The 25,967-nt window shown below is 42.2% G+C and overlaps 1 protein-coding gene across 1 annotated transcript in view; it reads left to right on the top strand.

Moving 5' to 3' along the window:
* SLC31A1 (solute carrier family 31 member 1) overlaps positions 1 to 25,967 on the top strand; it is a 34,430-nt gene that overhangs the window by 4,466 nt on the left and 3,997 nt on the right. Inside the window, exons 2-4 of the mRNA XM_084752052.1 lie at positions 23,102 to 23,288; positions 23,711 to 23,783; positions 25,463 to 25,631. Of these exons, the coding sequence (XP_084608178.1) occupies positions 23,154 to 23,288; positions 23,711 to 23,783; positions 25,463 to 25,631 (377 nt within the window). The 5' untranslated portion in view covers positions 23,102 to 23,153. The remainder of the gene's footprint in view (positions 1 to 23,101; positions 23,289 to 23,710; positions 23,784 to 25,462; positions 25,632 to 25,967) is intronic.

Raw genomic sequence — 25,967 nt, forward strand, 5'->3', positions numbered from 1 at the left:
GGAAAAAAGTCTAAAGCCTGGGCCATTCATAGAGGAACTCCTTCTCCTAGAAAGAGACTTAAGCTTGTTAGGCACCAATGAGTGGCGCTGTGCCTTCGCTGGGACTGCCTGGACAGGCCTCTCCTGAAGGACAACTTCACTTCAGAATCCTGAAGGTGGGCTGCGAGGGGAGGCTCACTGGACTTTATCCCTCTTCCCAGGGTTGCCACATTGAATAAATGTCTTCTTTGTCAGTTAATTGTTTGGGAGTTCTTTAGGATTCTTTTCTGAGAGTTTAAGGTAATAATATACACAGAGAATTTAAAAAATAGTAAGAGCAATCCAAAGCCATATTTACTAGAGTCCAAGATGACAGATTTCCAGTTAGATCATCGTGAAATGATTTATACTCTGAATGACATGATTAATATTTTTGGCTAGGTGGTTTGATTTTTAGCGGGGTCTCACTATATATGTATCCCCAGCTGTCCTGAATCTATGCAGACCAGGATTGCCTCCAAGTGACATAGATGCACCTGCCTCTGCCTTGATAGTGCTGGGATTATATGCATGCCCCACCCCAGCATGGCATGATTAGCATATCAAAACTTTAGGAGTCTACAAAGGTAAAGTTTATCCTTTATTTCTTCCTAGTAATCTTAAAACACAAGGTTATGTAGATTGGTTCCGGTAAATTAAGGCATGGTAAATACTACTTAGAGCACTGGTAGTAATCTTAAAAGCTTTAATCCCATTTCCCTTTGGATTGTGATCTAAATTTCAAATTGAGGAAAACAAAAGTTCCAAACTGTAAATAAAATGAAATGACTGTTGTGAAGGTAATAATTAAGTACTCCAAGTCTCTGATCCTGAGCTGGAATGGTGGCCTATAATCCTAGTCCTGGGGAGGTGGAGGTGGAGGGAAGAATTCAAGATCAGAGAAGGCAAATAGATAACAAGCTTGATAGCTTGAGGCCAGCCTGCTGGGTGTGTGTGTGTGTGTGTGTGTGTGTGTGTGTGTGTGTGTGTGTGTAAGTCATCCCTTCCCCTTCTTTTTCTAACTTGGCTCTATTGTTGAGTTTTTGTCTCAAAAGTACTACAAGAAGGAAAAGGTGGCACAATTCTCACTAGAAAAATGAAATGCTTATAGTGACAAGATTTCAACTGATGTCAGATAAATCACCCAGAAAACTCTGCCTTTTAAAGTTTGTCAGGCAAGCATGACTGGGGGCAGGAGTAAGGCAATAGATAGTTGTTCGCACCTATACTCCCACATTCAGGCTTAGCACACACAAAAACTTATTTATAAAACAGGTTACTAGGTATGTAATAACTTATCAAAAAGCTTAAATTTAATACATTACAGTGTACAGGCCGGGTGTGGTGGCACACGCCTTTAATCCCAGCACTTGGGAGGCAGAAACAGGCAGATCGCTGTGAGTTCGAGGCCAGCCTGGTGTACAAAGTGAGTCCAGGACAGCCAAGGCTACACAGAAAGACCCTGTCTCAAAAAAACAAAAAACAAAACAAAACAAAAAACATTACAGTGTGCCTTAGTGTACACACACACACACACACACACACACACACACATCTTATAGTAGTACTGGGAAGAAAATGCTTTTGAAGTTCCATGGCTTTGAGCTGTATCATTTTATGATTTAGGTAACATCCCCACGCAGAGGAAGGGCCCATCCTTAGGAATGCAAACCCTGTGGAGAAGGAAGGGGTTGAGAAGGGTCCACCCTACCTCTTTTCCTTTACACAATGGCCCTAGGGTTTGTACACAGCCTGCTTTTGAAGGCTGAGGACATTATGCAATACAGCATGAGATGGAAGTCTGCCTCTCAAAAGTAAATTCAAGAAAATGGCTTGAGAGCAAAATGTTAGCAGCACATCTTTTTTAGTCTTGTTGAGTCCTTCCCTAATAAACCACTACTTAACAAAAAAAGTGACTTACCAAAGTGCAGTAAGAGTGCAAGTAAAAACAAGAAAATGGCTCCTTGGTGTGATGGTTCAACATGGGAGGCAGAGGGAGTGGATCTATGTGAGTTCAAGGCCAGCGTGGTTACAAAGCCAGTCCAGGACAGCTAAGGCTACACAGAGAAACCCTGTCTTCAAACACACACACACACACACACACACACACACACACACACACACACACACACAAACACCTCTATTAATAAGTATTGGTATGATTTTCAAGCAGTTCAGAGCACTGGAATGTAGCCATTTGGTTTCTAAGATAAAAGGGAATCCTGTTAATTGTGTATCCACAATAGTCTCTGTTCCATTGTCACTTAGCCTTTTCTGGTTCTTTAGAGAAGGTCTCACCATGTAGACCAAGCTGGCCTAGAACTCAGAGATGGACCTGTCTCTACCTCCCAAGCACTAGGGTTAAAGTTGTGTGCCAGCATGCCCAGCCTTTGTCAGCCTTTGTCAGCTCCCATGCAGTCTTTGTCTGTAACTCATACATCTCAAATTGTGTTGTAGTTAGTTGTGTGTTTCGCTCTTTGAGTCAGTACATGAACAGGAAGTATTGGAGAGCTGTCTCAGTAGTTAAAAACACTGCTTGTCTTGCAGAGGACCCCTCTTGAATTTTCAGCACCCACAGGGTGGCTCACAACCATCTGTAACTCCAGTTCCAGGGGATCTGATGCCCTCTCTGAGCTGCATGGGCATCAGACAGGCACATGGTACATGTACACATATAATACATGCAGGAAAACATTTGTTCCCATAAAGTAAATCAATCTAAAAAGCTAGTCAATCTCTCTGTGGCTGGAGAGATATCTCAGTGACTAAGAGCACTGGCAGCTCTTGTTGAGAACCTGGACTTAGCTCCCGGCACCACATGGCAGCTCCCGATTGTCTGTGACTCTAGTTCTAGGGCGGAGGTTCTCAGCCTTCCTAGTGCTGTGACCCTTTAATACAGTTCCTCGTGTTTAGTGACCCCCAACTATAACAGTATTTCATTTCTACTTCATAACTGTAATTTTACTATCATAATAGAAATGTTTGATAAATAGGCTACCTTGTGAAAGGGTAGGAGAAATATTGAATATGTTCCTCAGGTTCGCACAGCCCGCAAGCCCCTGGTCAGGTCTAGAGTACACTCCTCCTGGACCCAGCGCAGTGCTTGCTGCATTGCACCGTGAAGCCTCTATCCGGAGTTTCAGACAACATGATTTATGAGGGGTTGTTTATTGTTCATTTGTCCACTATGTAGACCTACTGTGCGGTCTTGAACTCCCCGCCTCTGCCTCCCATGTTGGGATTAAAGGCCTGAACCATCACACCCAGAAGCAACTTTCTTGTTTTTAGTTGCACTCTCTTACTCCACTTCGATAAGTCATCTTTTGTTAATTAGTAGTTTGATGGGGTGTAAATTCCTTTTATATATTTAATTGCATTTTCCTACTGAATAAAAGGAACAATTTACCTGTTTTCTAATTTCTGTTTCATACCATATTCTGAGTATATCAGTTGAAATCCTCCATAACTAAAGAAAAGTTTAAACAATAAAAGACTTTGGATTGTAGCAAGTACAGCCTGCCTTTGACTACAGCAAGCAAGCAACTAAAGAAATGCTTTGTCCTGTGTGTGTCTGAGTAGCTAGTGTTCTTTAAATCAAATGAAAAAAAAAAAAAGCTATATACTTTGGGAAGTGGAGGCAGGAAAATCAGGAGTTTAGGGTTGTTCTCAGCCACACAGAAGGTTTGAGGCCAACTTGAGCCGCTAATCTCTGTGTGCAGGTGTGGGTGTGGGCATGCACATGTGTAGAGACCAGAGTCTAACTTTGTAGAGTCAGTTCTTTCCTACTTGGATTCTAGGGATTGAACTCAGGTCACCAGCTTTACTCAGCAAGTGCCTTTACCCACTGAGCCATCTCACTAGTGATTTTTTTTCTTAATATCTCATAGCTAATATGTGGTAAACTTCAGTCTGTGAAACGTAAACAGTACTTGGCTCCACTCTGCTACTACACATAAAGCACTCAGAAAGCTTTACATAAATCACACTCGAAATAGTTGTGATTACGGAACTGAAGCTACACCCAGATTCCAGTGGGGCAATAAGAGAAGGAAGAGTGCAGGCCGTGCTTGCTGGATTCCAGGATGTGGCTTAGCCAGCAACAAAAGGGAGCTGGGAAGTAGAGTACACCGTCCAGCAGGTCCACTCCCGTGTGGACTTGGGCCCTTCTGCCATTGCATAACTAAAGGACCTTTTCAGTTTGTTTGTTGGATCAAATTGGAGACGTGGATGGGGAACAGACAAATAAAAGCTTTCTAAAGGCCTTTGTGAAGAACGTATTTTTATACTTGATCTTCTTTGTGTGGAAAGGTGAGAGTGGGCTAAAGAACAGAGCCTCTGTACTGTTTGCTGCCAAAACAGGATATGTGGGGCTCAGAAACCCCTCCTGCTTAGCCACCTCCCAGCAAACCAGAGATGGGCTGGCTGAGCCTCACAGAGTCCCAATGCAGAAGCAAATGTGAAGCTGGCTAGAAAGGATGTTAACGCCATTCTCCAAAACATGTGCCTTGGTTTCTCCATCTTAGAAAAATAAGAGTTGGACCTGATCATTTAATTTTTAAAATTATAAACTATATGTGTATGCTTTTCCCCTTAATATTTTTATAAATTATACAGTGTGCTCTGTTCCTCCCACCGAGTTCATAATATATCTGGAAGATGATCCTGTAAAAGTATACAGCCATTTCACCTCCCAGATGGCTATAGAGTATTCCATTGTCTGGAAATATGATAACTAATTTAATCAGTGAACACTTGGGTTGTACTTTCAGTGTTTTGGTGTCACAGCCAGTCATGTAGTGCATAGCTTTGTATATATAAAAGATCACGTATTTGCCCTGAGGATAAATATTTTGAGTTGTTTCAGGGTGTCAGGGGATGCATGCATCACACTGTAACTGAAGACTACTTGTAGGGTTTTAAATGCCAATGCACAGTGAAAGAAAGAAAAATAGTTTGGAACATCTTAACTTCTATTATTTAGAGACAAGTCTTTAATAGGGTCCTTGTATGGGTAACTTTGCCAGGTGCAAAAAGACAGATGCAGCTCTACACTGCCACCCTCTGCCTGAGGAATTCTCTGGACCGGTTAGGAACATTTAAAATGTTTAATATAGGCTCAGATATGAAGATGCAGACAGAACACTCTGTACATGATAAATAAATAAACCAAAAAAAAAAAGAAAGAAAGAAAGAAAAAATTTTTAAAAATCACTCAGAAGACGGACAGATGTAGTTAAGCTTCACAGAGGGAGGGAGGGGCAGCCAGGTGCACCCGGTACAGGTGTAGGCTTCTCCAAGAGAATTGTCTAGATTAGCCATATCTCATTTTGGCGATTTAGTTTTTAAATAGTTGCTAAGAATGTTTTTTCTTTTTTCATTTGATAAGTGAGGTGGCCCTGGTAGAGGCCTTGAGCAGAACTGTAAGCTGATAAGGCAAAGCTAGGCGCCACTGGTATTGCACAAGGGGCTTGTTTAGTATGTGTCCCTTTCCTGTAAATGGGGTTTCTGCTGAGATTTACAAACTACACTGAGGTACATTACCTGCGTCAAGTCCTAGACATTTTCTAATGCTTTTCAGTATGACATCACATAAGAGCTAACTTACACGGTGGCTATATTATAAACTTAGAAACAGGGTCATGTCCCAGTTATACTTACCTTACACCAGAACATTCATTTTTTTATAAAAGTCTGTAGAGGGAGTGAGATTTAAAAGGAATACCATGCCAATGTGCTTTACCCTCCTCTCAGATGCTGTAATAATTATGGGATATGTATGGTAACTTTGTGAAGTATGCAGCATCTTCACAGTCATGTCTCTTTGATGTTAGAGACCATTAAAGCAAGTCAGAATTGTCAGCCAATACCTTCTCTTTTTCTTTTTAATAATAGAAGTAGTCTTTTGAGTCAGAATCCCTTGTGGCCAGGTCAGCCTCAGATTCCTTATGTTGCTGCTGCTGCTGCTGCTGCTGCTGCTGCTGCTGCTCCTCCTCCTCCTCCTCCTCCTCCTTTTTTATGGTTTCTCAAGACAGGGTTTCTCTGCGTAGCCCTGGCTGTCCTGGACTCTTTGTAGACTAGGCTGGCCTTGAACTCACAGAGATCTGCCTGCCTCTGCCTCCCCCAAGTGCTGGGGTTTAAAGGCGTGCGCCACCACACCCAGCAACCTTGAGCTTTTGATCCTCCTGCTTCTGCCTGTGGGGTCTTAGGATCGGAGGCATGTATGCCATGTCACCTGGTTCCCCCCCCCCCCATACTCCCTTAAGCACAAACCATAACCTCTGCCCTCCTTTCTCACCTCCTTCAATCTGCTGCCAGGTTCTCAAGGCGTTTCTGAAGTTTGCAGTGTACTTGTGCAGCTTTAAGCCAGAGCCTCCTGTCCTTTTTGTGTGAATTTCCTGTGGCCCCTGGAGTAGAGGGTACTGAATCAAGTAATCCAGCCTCTGCTACCCTTCCAGGTTCCTGCCGTCCCTTTTCTCTGCACAACTTTGTCACCTATCAACTCCTCCTCCGTTTACATAATCCACAGAAAAGACTAAGGACGAGTGCTTATCTTGAGGAGCTGGGTGTAAGTGTGTGTGTGTGTTGCAGTAATGCATACACATATCTTCCTGGGTTCCAGTGTCATTCTTGGTGTTATGGCTGACAATTTGGAGCATTGTTACGCTGGCTGTGGTGGGCAGCACACGTAGCAGGCATGTTGAGTTCGGGGTAGAAGCCAAGATCACTCAGTTTAGATACAGAAGCTTACAAATAAAGGCTCTATTTTCTGAGCTCAGGGAGGCAGCCAGTTAGAGATCTGAACCACATCCCCAAAGGGAGATTGTACAACATTTTTAAAGGATGGGAACGTGTGTGTGTGTGTGTGTGTGTGTGTGTGTGTGTGTGTGTGCGCGCGCGCACGCGCGCACGCGCGCGTGCTGTAGTATGGCCCAATCATTTTAACTGAAGAGGTTGAGCTAGTGAGTTTCCACCAGTCAGGACAGGAGTAGGTCCCTGGGCCTGGGAACATGAACTTGCTTGACCCCGCCAGCAAGATGGAGAAGTCGTCCTTGAGTACTGGAGCACTGGGCCTGCTCAGGCTGCGGGCAGAAGAGACAGTGAGGAGGGTAGGAAGGGGAAGGGAAGTATGCCTTCCCTTCAAGGCTGTATTAACAACGCAGCAGTTTTTATCTTAACTTAATGGGCTAACGCAGGTTTTCCCTGTAACTAGGGAGAACCTAGGGTAGGGAGCTTCCAGCAGAACGGGGGCGGCCTGGAGATGCTCTAGGCCCTTCATCCCTATGGCCAAAGAGAGTTTGCTCATTCCCAATAGGCACAGTGTATGGGATATATCAAACATGGGGTATCCTTTCACTCCCACAAATTTCACTTTATGTGTATGAGCCATAAAACTCAAAGTGAGTAGCTAACGTTTTTTGTTTTGGTTTCATTTTTATTTATTTTTGTGTTTGTGGGGGTTTTGGTTTTTTTGTTTTGTTGAGGGGATTGGTGGTGGTTTCTGAGGGATTTGTTTTGTTTTTTGTTTGTTTGTTTGTTTGTTTTAGGTAGAGTCTATTATGTAGCTCTAACTCTCCTGGAACTCAGCATGTGGACCAGGCTGGCCTCAAAGTAACTCACAGAGGTCCACCTGCCTCCGCCTCTGCCTCCGCCTCCGCCTCCACCTCTGCCTCTGCCTCCTGAGTGCTGGGATTAAAGGTGTGTACACCATCATATCTGACAACTATGAACTACAGCCTCTAAGAGTACAGTAAGAAGACACAGTTTGATTAGTGTTGATTTCTTGGATTTTAGAATAAAACCCACCTGTTGACCAGGCTGTAATCATTCATAGTCTCTCTGTGGAATGGCTCCAGTGAACCCTTGGGGACAAACAATAACCAGGCCACCTGTTGCACTACAACTCCTAGAAGGTAGAAGACAGAATTGCAGGCTGACATGTGGCTTCCCTAGGTAGCCCTACTAAAGGTTTCCAGACTTTCAGGGACATTTGCTTTTGGATGATTGAAGCCGTGCAGGCCACCTTTTGCCTAGTTAGGCTATCTGTCAAAGGCTCAAAAAACCAACAGTGAAAAGAGTTTTCTTGTTATGACTTCAGCAATACCAGAGGGTGTGATCCTGACCTCTGAACTGCTCCTATTCCTAAACTAGAATGTAGAAAAGATAAGGTAGACAAGATGGCAGGTTCAGAACCTCCATATTTTCCTTCCCAAAACCCTAGTGAAATTACTGTAGAAATATATATTCAAAGATATGCAATTATGCTGGGAGGTAGTGTCATGTGTTTTTAATCTCAGCACTCAGGAGGCAAAGACAGGTAGATTTCTGTGAGTTCAATGCCAGCCTGGTCTACAGGGTGAGTTCTAGGATAGCCAGAGCTACACAGAGCTACATCCTGTCTCAGAAAAAAATAAAAAAATACATTTTAAAAGCATCTTTTATAGTCATAAAATAGGCAGAAATGGTAACTTTGAAACATTGTAGGGAAAGTAAGATGCAGATATGAACTAGGAAAATGACTGAGCACATGGTCAACATAGGTGAGGGGCATCCCTGCCTCTGAAAGGTTGAGCCACACTCCTGAAACTCCCAACTGAGAAGGATGGAGATTGGAAGGAAGGCTTGGCCCTGGGATTTATACCTGTGTCGTTATAGAGTAGCAGATTAAGAAGGGTGAAGCCTGGTGTGGTGGTGCACTTGTAGTTCCTACTGATCTCTGTGAGTTCAAATCCACCTTGGTCTACATAGTGAGTTCCAGGCTTGCAGGTTAGCAGCCAAGCAGATAGGCCTCAGTGTTATCTGATAGCATTCTCAGCCTTTCAGTTGGTATAGAATTTTTGAAGTAAATATATGCAAAGGTTTTCATCTGTTTTTCAGTGTGTTAGTTCTGATTACTGAGGTGGGCAAGGAATAGATCTTTGAGGGGGCCTGAAGACATCCCAAAAGAATCCCTAATTAAACTATAGGATCAGCAATATTCCAGACTCTACATTATTTTTTAATTTTTTTAGCAGTCAATCAGCCTCTACAGACAGCTTCTTTCCAGGAGTTCTCTTAGAACCAGAGTTTTCTCTCTAGAACTCACATAGGTGGAAGAAGAAAAGCAATTCCTTCTACTTTGACCTCTGGAGTCCTAGGATTAAAGACCTAGACACAAACAGTAGCTAAGTAAATGTAAGTTAAAAGAGGGGCTTTTGGTTGGGTTTGGTTGGGTTGAGTTGGGTTTTGTTTTTTGTTTTTTCTGAGCCAGGGTTTCTCTGTATAGTCCTGACTGCATTGGAACTCAATCTGTAGACCAGAGCCTGCCTCAGAGCTTGGATTAAAAGTGTGCACCACCACTCAGTTTTTTGTCTTTAAAAAAAAAAAAAACAGTTATAGTTGGGGGGGTTGTTACTTGGTTTTGAGACTGTCTCTTTCATTGTCACGCTGGCTGACCTCTCTCAGACATCCTCCTGCTTGTGCCTCCCAGTGCTGAGGTTAAAGGTGTGGGCGCCATAACACCTGACAATGTACCGATTCTGAATGTCTGTGGAGGCTTTACTGTGTTTTGACACTGTGCCTGAGTGTTTACGTCATCCTTGTCTCCTTGCACATGCTGTTGTCTTCTTTCTGTTTTACTTATTTTGATTTGTCTGAGGCTGTCTCAGTGTTTAGCCCAGGTTGGCCTGGCAGCCCTCCTGGCTCAGCCTTATGGGTGCAGGCTGGAATTATAGCCATGCTCTACCACACCCAGCGTTGTCACCCCCTATTAGAGAGCATTAGGCTCTCCTTTTATGCTGCTGCCTCAATGGAGTCCTGATAGTATCTCTTACAGTAATCTGAGATAAGTTACTTTATTTTCCCTATTTCAGAGCTGAGGCACAAAGCTATTAAGTAGTTTGCCCACAGGCCCACAACCAGTAAGTACCACCATCCTACTCACCGGAAAGTTAATAAGATTCCTTGCACATTTGCAGAGTTACCATAACTAAGAAGGAAAGATATCTCTTCTGTTCATAGCTTCCTTGTTTTTAAAACTGGAAATGCAAAACTACACAAAGAATACAATTTGGGACCAGTGAGAGGTGGCTTAGGGTAAAAGCACTTGGCCACAGGTTCCTTTGACTACTGAGCCCTCTCACTGGCCTATCTCAATGTATGGTGCTTACCTGGCAAACCACAGAGCACAGAATGGATGGGGGAGGGTATTGTGGTATTGTTTCATTGGTTTTTAAATTTTCATATGTATGGGTGTTCTGCCCACTTGAATGGCCATGTATCAGGTGGGTGTCTGGTGCCCTTGGAGGCCAGAAGCTGTGGGAATCCCCCTGGGACTAGAGTTATAGCAGATTGCCATGAGATGCTAATTTGGATACTAGAAAGAGCAGCCCATACTTTTAACTGTTGAGCCATCTCTCCATCCCTTGTTTTTGTTTTGCTTTGCTTTCTTTCTTCTTCTTCTTCTTCTTTTTTTTTTTTTTTTTTTTGACACAAAGCTTCACTAGGTAGGCCAGGTTGGCCTTGAACTCATCATGTAGCTCAAGCTGGCCTAGACCTCATAATCCTGCCCCCTTAGCTTCCTGAGTTTGTTTTCAGCAATGTTACTGGTGATTCTGATCCAAGTAGTCTTTGGACTGTGCTTTGAGAAGAACTTGCATTAGGAAGAAAGTAATTAGCATTCATTATTTACTATGTGTTATTAAGGTAGCAGTTGCTTTCATATGTACATTTACATTTTATTTTTATAATGTTGTGATATTATCCTAGTTTTATGTGTTCATATTATTCTCTCAAAGTTTAATAATTGGCTCTGAGCTCCAGTGATGGCAAGCCATACACCAGTCAGCAGCTTGACTCCAGAAGCAGAGAAGGCTCTTGCTGTCTAAACTTTGCCAGAATGCCTCTCAGAGGAGAGGACTGTTTAAAGGTGAACTGGAAGGTGACAATTGATCTAAGTGTGTTTGATAAATAAATGCTAAAGACCCTGAGAGGTCAGAATGTCTAAAGCATAGCGGCACCGAGTTCCTTTGGAAAGACCAGTGTGCACTTGCTCTACTGAAAGTGCTGTCCACGTCTGAACTTTTAAAGCGAAGAGGCGCTAAAGATAAATTATTCTATCCCTTGACTAAGAGAACTATGAAAGAGTAATTGCCTAGCGTATAAGGAAAATAATCAGGGCTAGAACCAAAAGTTCTAATTGAAATTACCATGAAAGTTCTGGTGGCCTCCAGGTCAGTGTTGCCTGGGAATTCAGAGAAGTGTGCGTCTGTGAGTGGAAATGGTTTCCTACTGTTACTTTGTGAGAGAGGCTGGGGGTGCTGTTAAACATCCTCTAACATGTGGCAGCTTGTAATGGGGGACTGTCTAAATCAAATAGTCAGCCATACTGAGACTAAGAAGTGTTTTACACAAAATAATTCTGTACGGTGGTGTTGGAACCAGCATCCAGCTTGTGGCTATGTTGTCCGTGTCTTTAAAGCAGACCACTAAAGCTGGAACTACCTCCTGGTAGTCACTGGTGGTGTGGGAGAGGTGTGAGGCACAAGGGTTCTTTTGTGTCACTGCAGAAAGTGCCCTGGAGTAATGTAGTTATGGGGTCCAGTGGAGAACTAGTAAACGCTTGTGGCTTTTATGTTCCGCCGCGTGTTCTTCCTGGAGCTTAGCCTTCCTGCATTGTATTTGTTTGCTTGGCTGGCTGGCTGGCAAGTATCAAATTCGACTGCTTTATCTGTGTGCTTTGAATTCAACACAACGGTACTTACTGCAAACCTAAAGACGATGGGCTAATAAAGAATTATCTCCAGGAACCAGAAATAAACAGAGCCACGATTATGTCACTCCCTGCTTGCTACTTGGAAATAACGCAGTTACCCTTCAGATACAGTTATAGACTCCTGGCTGATCAGCTATAAGTCCTTTACCTAATATTCCTCAACTCTCTTTGTGAGCACTGTCCAAACAAAAGAACAGCCACTTCAATCTAATTAACTTCTTCTCTCCCTGAATGTGTTGTTGACCTTAGATGTCCTACCTTCTTCTTGTGCCTTGGTGGGACACTTTCCTGCTCATATACTGAGCTCTAATAATTTAGCAATGCTTAAATGCCACCTCCTTAAAAAGTGCTCCTCTTTTCTTCCTACCTGCTCCACTCTGTCTAATATTCCCATCTACAGTTGTGTACTCCTTCATCCACTTCCCACAAATTGTATATACTTACACATATTTATTTGTTTCTATATTTGATAAGGGCTTTTTCCCCTACAAGAAAAGAAATAGCTTGTCATTTTTATCTGGTTCCATGTAGATAGATATTAAAATCTACATAGATTTTGTAAGAGTTAATAAAATACTTTGTTTTGGGGGGAGGGGAAGGGTCTCATGTAGCATAGGCTAGCCTTGAACTCACTGTGTTGCTGAAGATGATCTTAAACTTCTGGTGCTTCTGTTTCTACTTCCTAAGCACTGGGAATACAGACTTGTACCACTGTGCCCTGTTTACATGGTGGTGCTAGGGATGGAGCTCAGGGTTTCCTGCATGCTGGTGAACCCTCAACCAACACAGCCCAACCAATACCTTTTGAAAGACTGCTTGTAGAGCGTTCTTCCAGAGGCTGGAAGGTTTCTTGTCCTCAAGGAACTTACCAAGTACATGTGATATTTTCTATCTTGTATGTTAAGATCTGTCAGTTAAAATTTCCATAAGTAGGAAAGTGAGAGAGAGAGAGAGAGAGAGAGAGAGAGAGAGAGAGAGAGAGAGAGAGAGAGGTGTCTTTTGTTAGAAATATAAGAAACCCGGGGGTGGTAGTACACGCCTTTAATCCCAGCACTCAGGAAGCAGAGGCAGGTGGATTGTTGTGAGTTCGAGTCCAGCCTGGTTTACAAAGCGAGTCAAGGACAGCCAAGGCTGCCCAGAGAAACCCTGTCTTAAAAAAGAAAGAAAGAAAGAAAGAAAGAAAGAAAGAAAGAAAGAAAGAAAGAAAGACAAGAAAAAGAGCTGGAGAGGTGGCTCAGAGGTTAAGAGCACTGGCTGCTCTTCCAAAGTATCTTGAGTTCAATTCCCAGCAACCACATGGTGGCTCACAACCATCTATAATGTGATCTGGTGCCCTCTTCTGGCATGCAGGCATACATGCAGACAGAACACTATATACATAATTTTAAAAATCTTTTTTAAAAAACACTAATAAAAATAAAGAAATACAAGAAAAACCCCATCAAAGTGACATTCTAGTTCACAGAATGAACTAGAGTTCACACTTAGTTTGGGTGCATATACATAGTGCACAATAAGTGTAAATAGTGACAGGATTTGGACCTATGGAGATAATGGGAGAAAAGGGAGTTCCAAGAGGACATAGTCAAAAAAAAGAAAAAAGTTTCAAAGTGCTAAATTCATTCAGAAAAGCTAAAAAGAGGATTAGACTTTTTGATAAGGGAAGGGGAGGTGAAACACACCCATGTGGAGAGGATTATACTGAGATAGGAGAGGGAGAGAGCGAGAAAGAGAGAGCCCTGAAAGTCAGGCAGTGAATCAGTGTGCCCGCTTGAGAAACAGTAGAGACCTCAAGTAGAGATACTAGTTCAACCTGGACAGCTGGTTCCTTAAACAACATCATTACCATCAAACAGCACGATTCAGATCGCGGTGGAACACCTTCCGTGCCTGGCTGACTGGAAGAGTTCACCTAGAGTTCTGGGATGGAGTAATACTTTGCTGGTATGGCCTCACAGATGTTGGAGCAGTTATTAAAAATTCTTATATTTACACAAGGGCCCATGCTGTGGCTTCTAGGGTCTCTCCAGTTCGTTTGTCTCTTTGAGGTTCTGATTGCTTGAAGGCTTCTTTCTTTAGCATGTCAAAATAATAATAATAATTAGTAATAATAATAATAACAACAGTAATAAAAGGTTTTCAGAAGAGGTTTGAAATGTTTGGTTGATGAGAAGAAATTTTGGAGAAATGCCTCCAGTCAGCTCTTTTTTCTGCCTTCTCCATATCCAATTATGTTAGCATGCTGACAGAAGTAAGCACAGATTCAAACAGTCATGAGAACAGCTTAGGGATTTGTTGTTGCCTAGCCTCAGTTAAAACTGACTGGGAATGGTGTGTGTTGCACAGATGTGTAGCAGTCTTAGAAGTAGACCCTAGGAGCTGGGGAGGACTTGCACAGAGATTGGGAGGGTAGACATTGATTATAGCTGAAGAAACGGTTGCCTGGGCTCCAAGAGTAATGTAGGTGCAAAGATGGGAACAGGGCTGTCAGTGGTGAAACCCAGAGGCCAGAAGACCTAACTTCTAGAGACTACACTAGTTGGGAAGATGTTCAGCTTCTAGCAAAGGGGCCTCTACTTTGTAGTCTAGCATTGAATAGGCAGTGAGGCTCTCTGCACCTTGATAACAGGCACTATGTTGTGTTGTAACCTGCTTAAACTCTGTAGCCCTTCCATTGAGACCTACTTTAGTTTCTAACATGTCTGTAGTTCCTCTGTTAACACCAGCTCTTTGTGTATCAGAAACCATTTTGACTCCAATTCTCCATTTTGATTATAAGGTGAAATTAAGTTCAAGTTCTCAGGCCTTACGTGGCTGAAACCAGAGAGGTTCAGTGCTTGCTGCTTAGAATAAAACAATAGATGATGAGTGCATGTTCTGTTTGGGTTAAAGATAAATGTATGTTCGTTTAGATTAAGGCCACAACATCTTGATATGCTCCTTACTCCCAGAGCACTGGAAAGCCCCCAAGAGCTCTCTTACCCCAAACCCTAGCCAGTCAGCTTAAAATACCTACCTGGCTACATTGTGTTCAGAACAAAATCCATTCTTCTTGTGTTTAACTGGTCAAAATGATGTAATTCTGCCCTCCTCCTCGCTTCCCACCTGGTTACCTGGCTGTTACCTGGTTATGGGTTTTCTTATTTAAAAAAAAAAAAAGCCTACCTTAGAAGCAGACCAGTGTCACAGTCTGATTCCCGAGTTCTGACTGTGGCCCTGACCAGTCAGTTCTTGTTCAGCATTCAAATATACTTCCATCAACCTGCGTCTGGTGTTCCAGTGGTTAGATGGGGCTGTTCCTGAACCCTAACAGTTGGATTTTCTGAAAGGGTTTTTTTAAACATGCTATTTGTTCAGGTTCTATGCAATTATTTATTTAGTAAATATATACAGTAAGTGTTCTTTTACCTTGATCTAATCTGACAGCTCTGTCATTTACTCTCGTGTACACTTACTTACATGTCACTTGTCACAGTACAGTGTCTTCACAACCCACTTCTAAGGATCTGGGATGGCATTTCAGTTCACCTGAAGGTTGACAGCCACTGTACTCTTCCTTCCTTCTTTCTTTTTTTTTCTTTCTTTTTTCTTTATTTATTTTAACTTTTTTCTCTTTACTTTTAGAAACAAGTAAGAGTTTTGCTATCAGTCTGGAGAGATGGCTCAGAGGTTAAGAGCACCGTCTGCTCTTCTAGAGGTCCTGAGTTCAATTCCCAGCAACCACATGGTAGCTCACAACCATCTATAATGAGATCTGGTGCCATCTTCTGGCCTGCATGTGCACATGCAAATAAAGCACTCATACACATAAAATAAATGAATAAATAATTTAAAAAAAGAATTTTGCTATCATCCTCTCTCCTCACATTTGTTGATCAAAATAAACATTTTTTTAAATCCTTCTATTTGTAAAGGCAAACTAGTTAGGCCAGAAAATATAAATATTTACATTTGAAGTTTCAACCTATAGAGACGTCTATGAAATAAATAGTTGAAGTGAGATTAATTCATCCAACTCTTAAAAGTTCACCTTGCAGGCTGGAGAATGTAGTTTAGAGTTTGCACAGGCTCAAAGCCTTGGATTCAGTTCCATCACCACAAAAAATAATGAACAGTCCTACCTGCAAGGTTCCCTTTCTTAGGTTTTACTTAAGCATGAAGTAAGGCAAACAGCCAATTAACTTGTCTATTACTTTTACATCAACCACACTTTGCTACTTCTTAAAACAAAGCTATTGAATAGTTTGTTACATGTCAGATACTGTAGAGCATGCCAGACTCCTTACGGTAGTAAAGAGAAAATTACGGGTGTCTTAGTGGATTCTTAAATATTAAGGAAGCTGGGTGTGGTAGCACATGCCTTTAATCTCAGCACATGGGAGACAGAGACACATGGATCTCTGAATTCAAGGACAGCTGGAGTTGCATGGTGAGTCCCTGTCTCAAAAAAGCAATTTACTTATGCAGATATTATAACTTACTGCTGTGTCTATGGTGTTAATGTAGGATATACAAAGGTAAATAAGGCCAGGTGCTCCCTATACAGTCCAATAGTAAGGATGGTAGAGGCACTCAGTTCTACAAGATACAAGCCAGGACGTAGACGGGCTTTAGTTTTGGGTAGGGCTCCACTAATAATATACTGTCTTGTTTTACAGTTAACGAAAGTGGAGCTCAAAGTACAAAACAATTTTCACAGTAAACTAATTATCATGTCTCCTGTTTAAACTAGTTTTGGCTTTTCTCTCTCTTTTGTTGCTTATGTGGTGGTTGTACTGTCCATTTATGTTTGTCCAGAAGACAGACGTGTGATGTAGGGACTGGACAACGGGCATTTTAAGCACTGTTTGACATTGACACGCTTTCTCTTAAAAGTGATGGCCTCGGTGGCTATGTAATCCCTCATGCGGTCAGTCCCCCAGTGTCTGTCTTGCCCCAACAGGTTTCCGATTCTTGCTTGTTCAGTCTGAATAGCTTAATAAGGTGGAATGATGTGGGCAGATGAAACTTAAGACATGGGAAGGTGACCTTCAACTAATAGCCGGGAACAGGGCATTTTCTGTCTGATTGGAATCAGATCACAGGTTTGCTCTCCTGTCCCTAACAGACAGAATTAGATTTGGAGTCTCAGGGCAGCTGAATTACTGTCCTTGCTGAATAGATAGCTCTCCCTAGCCAAGAGCCCCCAGGAGGAAGAGCCACTAATTGATAGCTGCTGTTTTATGATTTTAAAAACTTGTCAATCCATGCAGCATTTCTTGTTTGCCTAGATTATTGGCCGCTCTCATAAACGAAAGCTCTTAAGTCTAATTGTTTGAAGTATTTTTTCTCTTTATGTGTCTGGTGGCTGGTTACTTTTGATGCAGCCTGGGAGGCTAATGTATGAGTAATTCAGCCCCAGGAGTTCTACTGTTGCTTGAATGTGTACAGTGGCACAGCCTGTTTCCTCCCATGAAAAGCCCGTTCAGGGACTCCATGAATTATCTGAAATAATGCCGACTGTGACATGTGGTGAAGAAAGAGAAAACAACATAAAGATAGTGACCATTGACAGTCTGCAGAGACTTACTCAGTTCTTAGCCTGTCCTGACAACATCTTTCTCAGCCCGACCAGCACTGTGAAGGGAAGCAGGTGAGGATTTATAGATAATCCCCTTTGGGCAAAAAGTTAGAGGCTCAGACTGAAGCATTGTTTCAGTTGGGTTTTCCCCTCTCCCCCAGGGTCTTACTGTATAGCCCTGACTAGCATGGAACGCACACAATGGACACCAGGTTAGCTCCAAGTTACAAAGATCTGCCTACCTGTGCCTCCCAAATGCCGAGGTTAAATGTAGGAGCCGCCAGAAACAACTCATTGGAATTGGAAATCGTTTTAAAATATGAAAAGCTAAGAGGGAAGGAGTGTGTGTGTGTGTGTGTGTGTGTGTGTGTGTGTGTGTGTGTGTAAGAGAGGCGAGGGGTTCATAAAGCCATCAGAAGAGTTTACATTTTAGCCATAGGAAAGTTCCCTTATAGTCATTCTTAAGATTGACTATGAAGGAGTACATGGATCCTTCATACAAGAAAGTTTTGAAAGCTACTCGAAACAAAGTCAGGCCAGTTTTCAGACTATCTACTAGCCCTGTACAGATCATCAAAAGGTAGTATTAGTGCAGCTAAACTGATCACTTGATCATGTGGACATAGTCCATGAGCATGAATCACTGTTTATTGTGGTGTCTTAATGTGTTTGACCTTGACCCTTTTTTTTTTTGCCAAAAGCAGGAAAGCTGAATGTCTGATTTGTGATTGTACCAGTCTAAAGGAAACATAAGCCTTATCATTTAAGAATAAAAGCCTTTTTTATCCCCCTTATCACAGAAGTCAGGAAAGACCTAGGTGTTTCCAAAACTCTCCAAGACTTTAGATCTAGATTATATCTGCCTGGGCTAGGAAGAAGGCCTGCATGCTAAGCATGGCCACTTCCTTATTGCCTTTTGTGGGTCTGCTCTATACTCCCAAGGGAGTATTTCTCCTTCGTATCTGGTATGTAATACCAGGAAAATAAGAGAATGTAAAGTTTAGAGCTCACTATTAGAAGCACACTAGGTTCTGAGGCTCAGAGTGCCAGCAGCATTTAGCTTTCTTGTTAATGTTCTGGCTTCTGTCCACAAATTCATTTTTATTTTGCTAGGGATTCTAGGACTTGCAAAGTCTGGCTTTTTAAGCATTTTGTTTTACTTGGCTTGGTTTAGCTTTTTGAGACTAGGTCTCCTAATGTAGCTCAGGCTAGCCTGAAACTGTGATCTGCCTCCCAAGGTTTACAGGTCTGAACCATGACCTGCCTCAAGTTAATCTTTTAGGTGAGTCTTTGTTAAAGAAGATAGTTTTCTTATAGTTCTTAGGGGTAGACCAAATAAATTATAATAGAAAACTATTTGTATGAATACATACATTTAGATGCAGGAAAGGAGGACACAGAGAGAACAGCAGGGCTGGTTACCTGAGATACAGTGTGGACTCTACACTATAGGGTGTGCCGTTTTCCCACCTGATGCTGTCCATCAGGGCAGCAGAACCAAGTTCAAGCACCTCTAAAGATAAGGTACTCGTGAGAAGCTGAGTGGACAGAGTCTTAGAGAAGTTATACGGACTAGGTCTGGCTATGTTTTGTTTTGTTTTTGTCAGTTCTAAGATTGTTTTTTATGTCCTTAACATAAGAAGTTGTCTACACTAGGAGCTAAGGAACCTCACATACCTGCTGTTAACTTCCTTCACTGCATTATCCAATGCAAAAGGGATTTTCTAGTATGGGTCCCACTTGAATTTATTAAAGAAAACTATAGATGATCTCTTTTTGGCAACAATTTAAATAAAAGTACAGTATCTGTTCTTTCTACGTATTTATAAAAAGCCCAGTAACAAAACAATTTTGCAAGTTGGTTTTTATCAGATTGTAAGTTAAGAGTCGAGGGTTTTGTTTTGTTTTTTCGGTTCTATGCATGTTTTGTTAGTTCTTTATAAATAATGTGTGAGCGTGATGAAATGATAGAGGATAAGGAGCAAAGGGAAAGTTGAGTCTTAGCACAGATTTCCCACGTGCCCATAGTGTGTCCAAACAGCCCCACTGCTTTATTGCAGGGATTTTAAGTTCCACCTCTTACTCATCACTGCCTGGTCCACTAATTGCTTTATAATGGAGAACTTGATTCCATAAAGTGTACACCAGCTGCTTTGTGGATCTTGAACCGTGTTCTTAGAAAGATGTGGTAAGGGTGGAGCTAAATTGCAGAAAACAGTTCTTAGGTTGCTGTGAGTTTGAGAAGCATGAATAAGTCAAACAGAACAACCCAGCTCCAGGTTACTAAGAGGTCAAGCCACTCAGATTGGGAAGCAAGGGCAGACAGTCTGTGTGCCTCTGGGTTGTGACTTACTCTTTCTTCTGTCAGTATCCATTTTTATTCTTGAATGAACTGAGCTGGGGTCAACTTAAAGCTATCAGAGGGAAACCAACAATACCAGTTTGTCTCTTATGAATAGAGTTAAGTATGTTTTTATATAGCCAGTTATCCAGACACATGGCACATCACTGAAAAACTAAGTTGACAGAAAAAAATATATACACTAGCATTTACGTATTATAATTTAAATTTTCAGGGGACAGGAAAGATGGCTCCACAGTTAGCATTGGCTACTCTTGCAGAGGACCCAGGTTTGCTTCCCAGCACCCACACAGTGGCTCATAGCCACCTACAGATCCTGTTCTGGGGGATCTGATGCCCTATTCTGACCTCCATAGGGACCAGGCACACACACACATAATGAACAGACATACATGCAAGGCAAGAAAAAAATCATATAAGTAAATAATGATACAAAAAAATTTAATGTATTTTTTTGCCATGCATTGCAGGGCCTCACCTGTGCTAGGCAAGTGCTCTGCCACTGAGCTAACTCTAGCCCTTACTTATTACATTTCAGAAATAATTTCTAAGCTCTTCCTGCTGCACATTCCATTAATATTATAGTATATATTTGTATAAATTTGGCTGGAGATAGTCTGCGGGATTTTTCTAATCTCACTCCTTCACTGTCAGGGTCAAGCCCAGAACCCTAACAACTGCTAAGCTAAGGATGGATCCCTGGGCTACTGTACTCAAAGTAAGCTTAGTGAGCACGAGGACTTCCGGTTGGAGTTTGAGCTACACTGTATGTTGATTTCTACCAATCTGTAGCCTCCCTCTTCAAACATCACTGGGTTATCCTTGCAGAAGGTTCCCATTCCAGAAGTCCATTGTCCACTACAATAAATAAATAAATAAAATAAATAAATAAATCCAAGCAGATTGTTTTCCTGCTATCTAGTGCCTTTGAATGTAGAATGCATTCTACATGCATGACCGAGCAGAGAAGGTGCATAGTTTAAAGCTTTTCTTGAGTTTTGAACATACGAATTCCTGGGTCACTGAGCTGTCTCAAGAGTTTTGTTTGTTTGGTTGTTGGTTGGTTTTTCAAGACAGGGTTTCTCTATGTAGCCTTGACTGTCCTGGACTCGCTTTGCAGACCAGGCTGGCCTTGAACTCACAGTGATCTGCCTGCCTCTGCCTCCCAAGTGCTGGGATTAGAGGTGTGTGCCACCACCACCCAGCTGAGTTTATTTTTTATGTCTCTCTCAAATTGGCACATGGAGCTTCAACAAAAGGAAACCTCCAGGGCTTTAAATATTGTTACTAAAAACAGTGTTGTCATAAAACCGAAGGTATGGAGCTCAAGTTGTTTGTGGTGCCGTGTTCCTGCTTTAAAGAGTACATGTCATGAAGTGTTTGGTCATCTTCCTCTTTGACTGTTTCATCTCTAAGGAAAGACTATCTGGTTCACTTCTTTATCTCCCTCAGCCTCTTAGAAGTGGCAGCGCCCAATAAAATGGCCTGGATTCCTGTTGATAATATGGAATGAAATTATCTTTGATGCTTTTCTAATGTTACCATTTTCCAGCCTTGCACTGGAGAACAAAATTTGTTACTTGATGTTTGTGAGCCTTTCCTAGTCATTTTGGCTCCTTCATTTGGTGGTTCAGAATCATAGGTTATAACCAGTAATCCCACCATTCCATCATGAACTGCTGACTGCTGGCTAATTGTCTCATTGTCGACACTTGTGGGCTATTATATATTCTGTTATTTGTTGTTTATTATAAACTTTTCATGAGCAAAACCGCTTAATACCATAACAGTGGTGTTAAGAGACTAGGTGATCCTCTATAATGATAACGTAGGGTCTAGCATGGCAGTTACTGAAGTTGGAAGTGGAACTTTGATTTTGCCTGTGATGGAATTGTGCCTATTTGGTAAGCCTGCTGTCATAGAGTCACGGGGTAGGAGTTGAGGGAGGGGTCGCTGCACATTTGTGTCTTCAGTTAGCCACAACTTTCTACTTGAGGTGCATCTCTTCCCCACACGTCAGCGATGTCGTGCTCCTGCTTGTCTCCTCCATAGCGCTGATTACATCATGGAATTATTCTGTTTACTTCACTGCTTCTCTCCTTATCAGGTTCTTCGGTTTCTTTCTGTAGAACTGCAAGTACTTAGCTCGACTTTGGCCCGTGATAGGAGCTTGATCAAATGAGTAATCAGAAGCACACTCAGAATCAAGTCCATGGATACGTAATTGGGAATTCTTTTTCCTTTTCTGAGACAGGGTCTCACTATGTAGCCCAGGCTTGCCTCACTCAAACTCTGAATTTTTCTCCCTCAACCTCCGGAGTGCTGAGATTGCAGGTCCTATTTTGAATTTCTTTTGCATATTGGAATTGAGGGACACATAAAAAGATTTCAGGAGCTGGACAGATGGCTCAGAGGTTAAGCAAACTTGCTGTTTTGCAAAAGGCTCAGGCTCCATTCCCTGCACCCTACCTGGTAGCTCACATAAATCCATAATTCCAGTTCGAGGGGATCCAGCACCCTCCTCCAGCCTCCTTGGGCACTGCACACAAGTAATCACATTCATACATGCAGCCAGAATACTCTTACACATAAAAATAAATGAAACTTAGAAAAGACAGGGCTTTGGCTTGTGGAGGGGGGAGGCGCAGCCTATAAGCCCAGCAGAGTCAGATGGCTCTTTGAGTCTACAGCCTGTCTGCAGAGCTAGTTCCAGGACAGCCAGGGCTACAAAAACCCAAAAAGAAAAAGAAGGGACAGGTTTTATGAAAACCCTGCACATAGCCCAGCTTGCCAGTCCCTGCCCACACAGTAGCTATGGGAGTGACTGCCCCTTGACTCATGTTGACTTCTGCTTTAATGTGGTGTCAGATACAAGACAATGTGCAGTGTCCAAACCTAATTTAATGCAGACCATCCAATTTATACCCTGTTTTCCATCGTCTTAACTCGAATGTCCTGGTGGGACTGAAGTCTCGGCACACTCCTTGCCTGAGGCAGCAACAGACCTTTCTCCAGAGTTAAATGAGCTCAAGGCTGATTGCCCTCTAAGTCTTAAGTGGAATCTGAACATCCTGGTTAAAAACAGACCATCCCAATTAGGAGAATTACCTGAAGTCCTGGCTTTCTATCTACTGGTGTTTATGATTAGAAAGCCTTAGAGCAATTACATTTTGTTAATGGCTTCCACTTACACATTATTACAAACCATTTCCTGCCATCTGAAGAGGCTGCTTACCTTATATTTAAGTTGAATACACATTAAACCTGTGTCTTAGAGGAGTAATTCTGCAGAGTCAAGAAGGAACTCTGCATCTAGGAGAGCATTTGTTCATTGGGCAAAATTCTGTATAAACAAAGTATTTTTCAAGAAAATATTATATTCTTAATATATATAATTGCTTTTCTTGAAAAGACTTTTCTGCTGACTCTCATCTTTCTCTGGAAAACTGGATCCTTCCAACCATATGGGGATGAACCATATGGGGATGAACCATATGGGGATGAGCCACATGGACAACAACAGTACCATGCCGCCTCACCATCACCTGACCACCTCGGCCTCACACTCCCACGGTGGAGGAGACAGCATGATGATGATGGTAAGTCTCACAGAGACAGCCCGGGCCCTGGCCCACACACTTGGGTAATAGAGACATGGAGTTTTAGCACGGGAGGTTACCCAAGAGGGAAACCAACGCACACACACACACCCCAGGCAAGTCTAGTGATTTACCTACATTCACAGGGCAAGGTTCTTAGAGTGACACTAGCTCCAGGACTTTCTAGAATTCTTTTCATCTCTATTCTTTTCTTTTGAAATCCATCCTTTCCTGGGTTAAATCCCAGTGTTTGTGATTCATGTAGAAAAGAGAAAAAGACATGAGGCGGGGAGGCCAGGGTGGGAGCTCTTAGTGCCGAGGTACTCACGCCCCCACTGCCTCACGCTTTCCTCTCATCTAGCCCTGCCCTGAGCCCAGTAGCTTGTCAGTCTCCTCTAACTGACTTGCTTGTTCTCTGGCAGCCTATGACCTTCTACTTCGGCTTTAAGAATGTGGATCTATTGTTTTCTGGTTTGGTAATCAACACACCTGGAGGTGAGTAACCATCAGATAATTCAAGATGACGACGAGAGATATTTGACAACGACATCTGTTAGGAAACCTAGCACCTCCTTCTGTCCTATCACTGGGTCAGTATGGTAGTGCCACGTAACCATCACCATCCCCAGTCCCTAATCAAAAGGTGGGATACATAAATTTTGGATTCCCCAGTGAGCTTCCTTTACTTTTTTTTTTTTTTGGTTTGTTTGTTTGTTTGTTTTTTGAGGCAGGGTTTCTCTGTGTAGCCTTGGCTGTCCTAGACTCGCTTTGTAGTTGTAGATCAGGTTAGCCTTGAACTCACAGCGATCCACCTGCCTCTGCCTCCCAAGTGCTGGGATTAAAGGTGAGCGCTACCATGCTCAGTGAGCTTCCTTTTATTAATGTGTGCATTTTGGAGCACTGAAAAATAATTAAAATGCCAGTTGAAGATCTTTTGTAATATTTTTTTCTTGTTTGCTAAGTTACTGGTCCTAGGCCTAAGTAAGCACATTCATATAGCACAGAGTAACTCTAGGTTAAAAACGGTTGATATTGGCAGGTATAGGAGCACACATCTTTAACTCCAGCTGTTGAGAGGTAGAGCAGGAGGATTTTTGTGAGTTTAAGGCCAGCCTGGGCTACATAAAGAGCTCAAGAATAACCAGAACTACATAGACACTCTAGGCTAGCCTCCAAAGGGGGGGGGGGGGCATGTTGATCTCATAGCTGCCTGTTTAGAGATAAATAAACCTCATACAGTAGAAATGGCTTGCCCTAATCACATAGAGCTAAAACAGAGACTATAGTGTCTAGAAGTCTCTAAACTCGTGTTTTCTCTGCTGCATCAAACTCTGCTTTCCATGTTCCTGATGCTGCACATATCGTAGAATCACTCTTCATTTCAAGGTAGCTGTCACTTATCTTTTTGTGTCTATCATGTATTGGTATGATTTACATTTAAATTGCAATAGCATGAGTTTAATGGCCACTTAAACCTGCTTTAAGAACCAAACTTATTTCTGAAATAAACCAATTTGCTTTTGGGAAAGGATTCAGTTCAAGTAGTATGTTAAATTTAAATTAGTTTTATAAATAAATTCATCTTAACAATTCTTTGCTATATATATATATATATCTATATATATATAGATATAGATATATATCTTTAAATGCCTATTCAAAATATATAGGCAGTATTTTAAAAACCGGTTGCTTTAGCTGGGTGTGATGGTGCGCACCTGTAATCCTAGTGCTCAGGAGGCTGCAGCAGGAGAGTCTCCAGGAGGTCAGTATCAACCTGGGCTATACAACAAAACACGTGACTATTCCTTCTTTCAGTATTCTATATAACATGTTTGGGTGTAATCAGAAAGTAAATATGCTTATGAGCAGAAGCCATGATCGTTGTTGTTGTTATTAACATCTCTGCTCTGTTGAGTGGGTGAAAGGGCAACCATTTGGTGTGTTCACAGACTGAGACCAATCCTCTGTTTTGTTTGTTTTGAGACAGTTTCTTGCCATGATCTCAGGCTGACTGTGTATTCATAGTTTTCTGCCTCAGCTTCCTGAGCACTGGGATCACAGGCCTGCGCCTCTGTGCCCAACAGCATGCTCACCAACAGTTTTGATTGTACCATTATCTCTTCCTCTTCCCTCCTCTCCTCTCCTCTATCCTTTCCTGTCCTTTTTCTCAGAGATGGCTGGAGCTTTCGTGGCAGTGTTTTTACTAGCAATGTTCTATGAAGGACTCAAGATAGCCCGAGAGGGTCTGCTACGAAAATCTCAAGTCAGCATCCGCTACAATTCCATGCCTGTCCCAGGACCAAATGGAACCATCCTTATGGAGACACACAAAACTGTTGGGTAAGAAAATGGAACAATACCCTATGAGCATATAGAGGGGGAGGTAATCCCCCTCAGGAACAGTCATAGGGGAGGGGAATAAGGGGAAATTGGGAGGGAGGGAAGAATGGGAGGATACAAGGGATGGGATAACCATTGAGATGTAACAAGAATAAATTAATAAAGGAGGGAAAAAAATTAAAAAAAAAAAATAAAGTACAATCAAGATGGTGCTTTAAAAAAAAAAAAGAAAAAAAGAAAAAAAAGAAAATGGAACAAGCCGGGCATGTGGTGCGCGCCTTTAATCCAAGCACTTGGGAGGCAGAGGTAGGCAGATTGCTGTGAGTTCGAGGACAG

Source organism: Acomys minous, assembly GCF_964271855.1.
Source record: "Acomys minous genome assembly, chromosome: 1".
In the NCBI taxonomy this organism is placed as follows: domain Eukaryota; kingdom Metazoa; phylum Chordata; class Mammalia; order Rodentia; family Muridae; genus Acomys; species Acomys minous.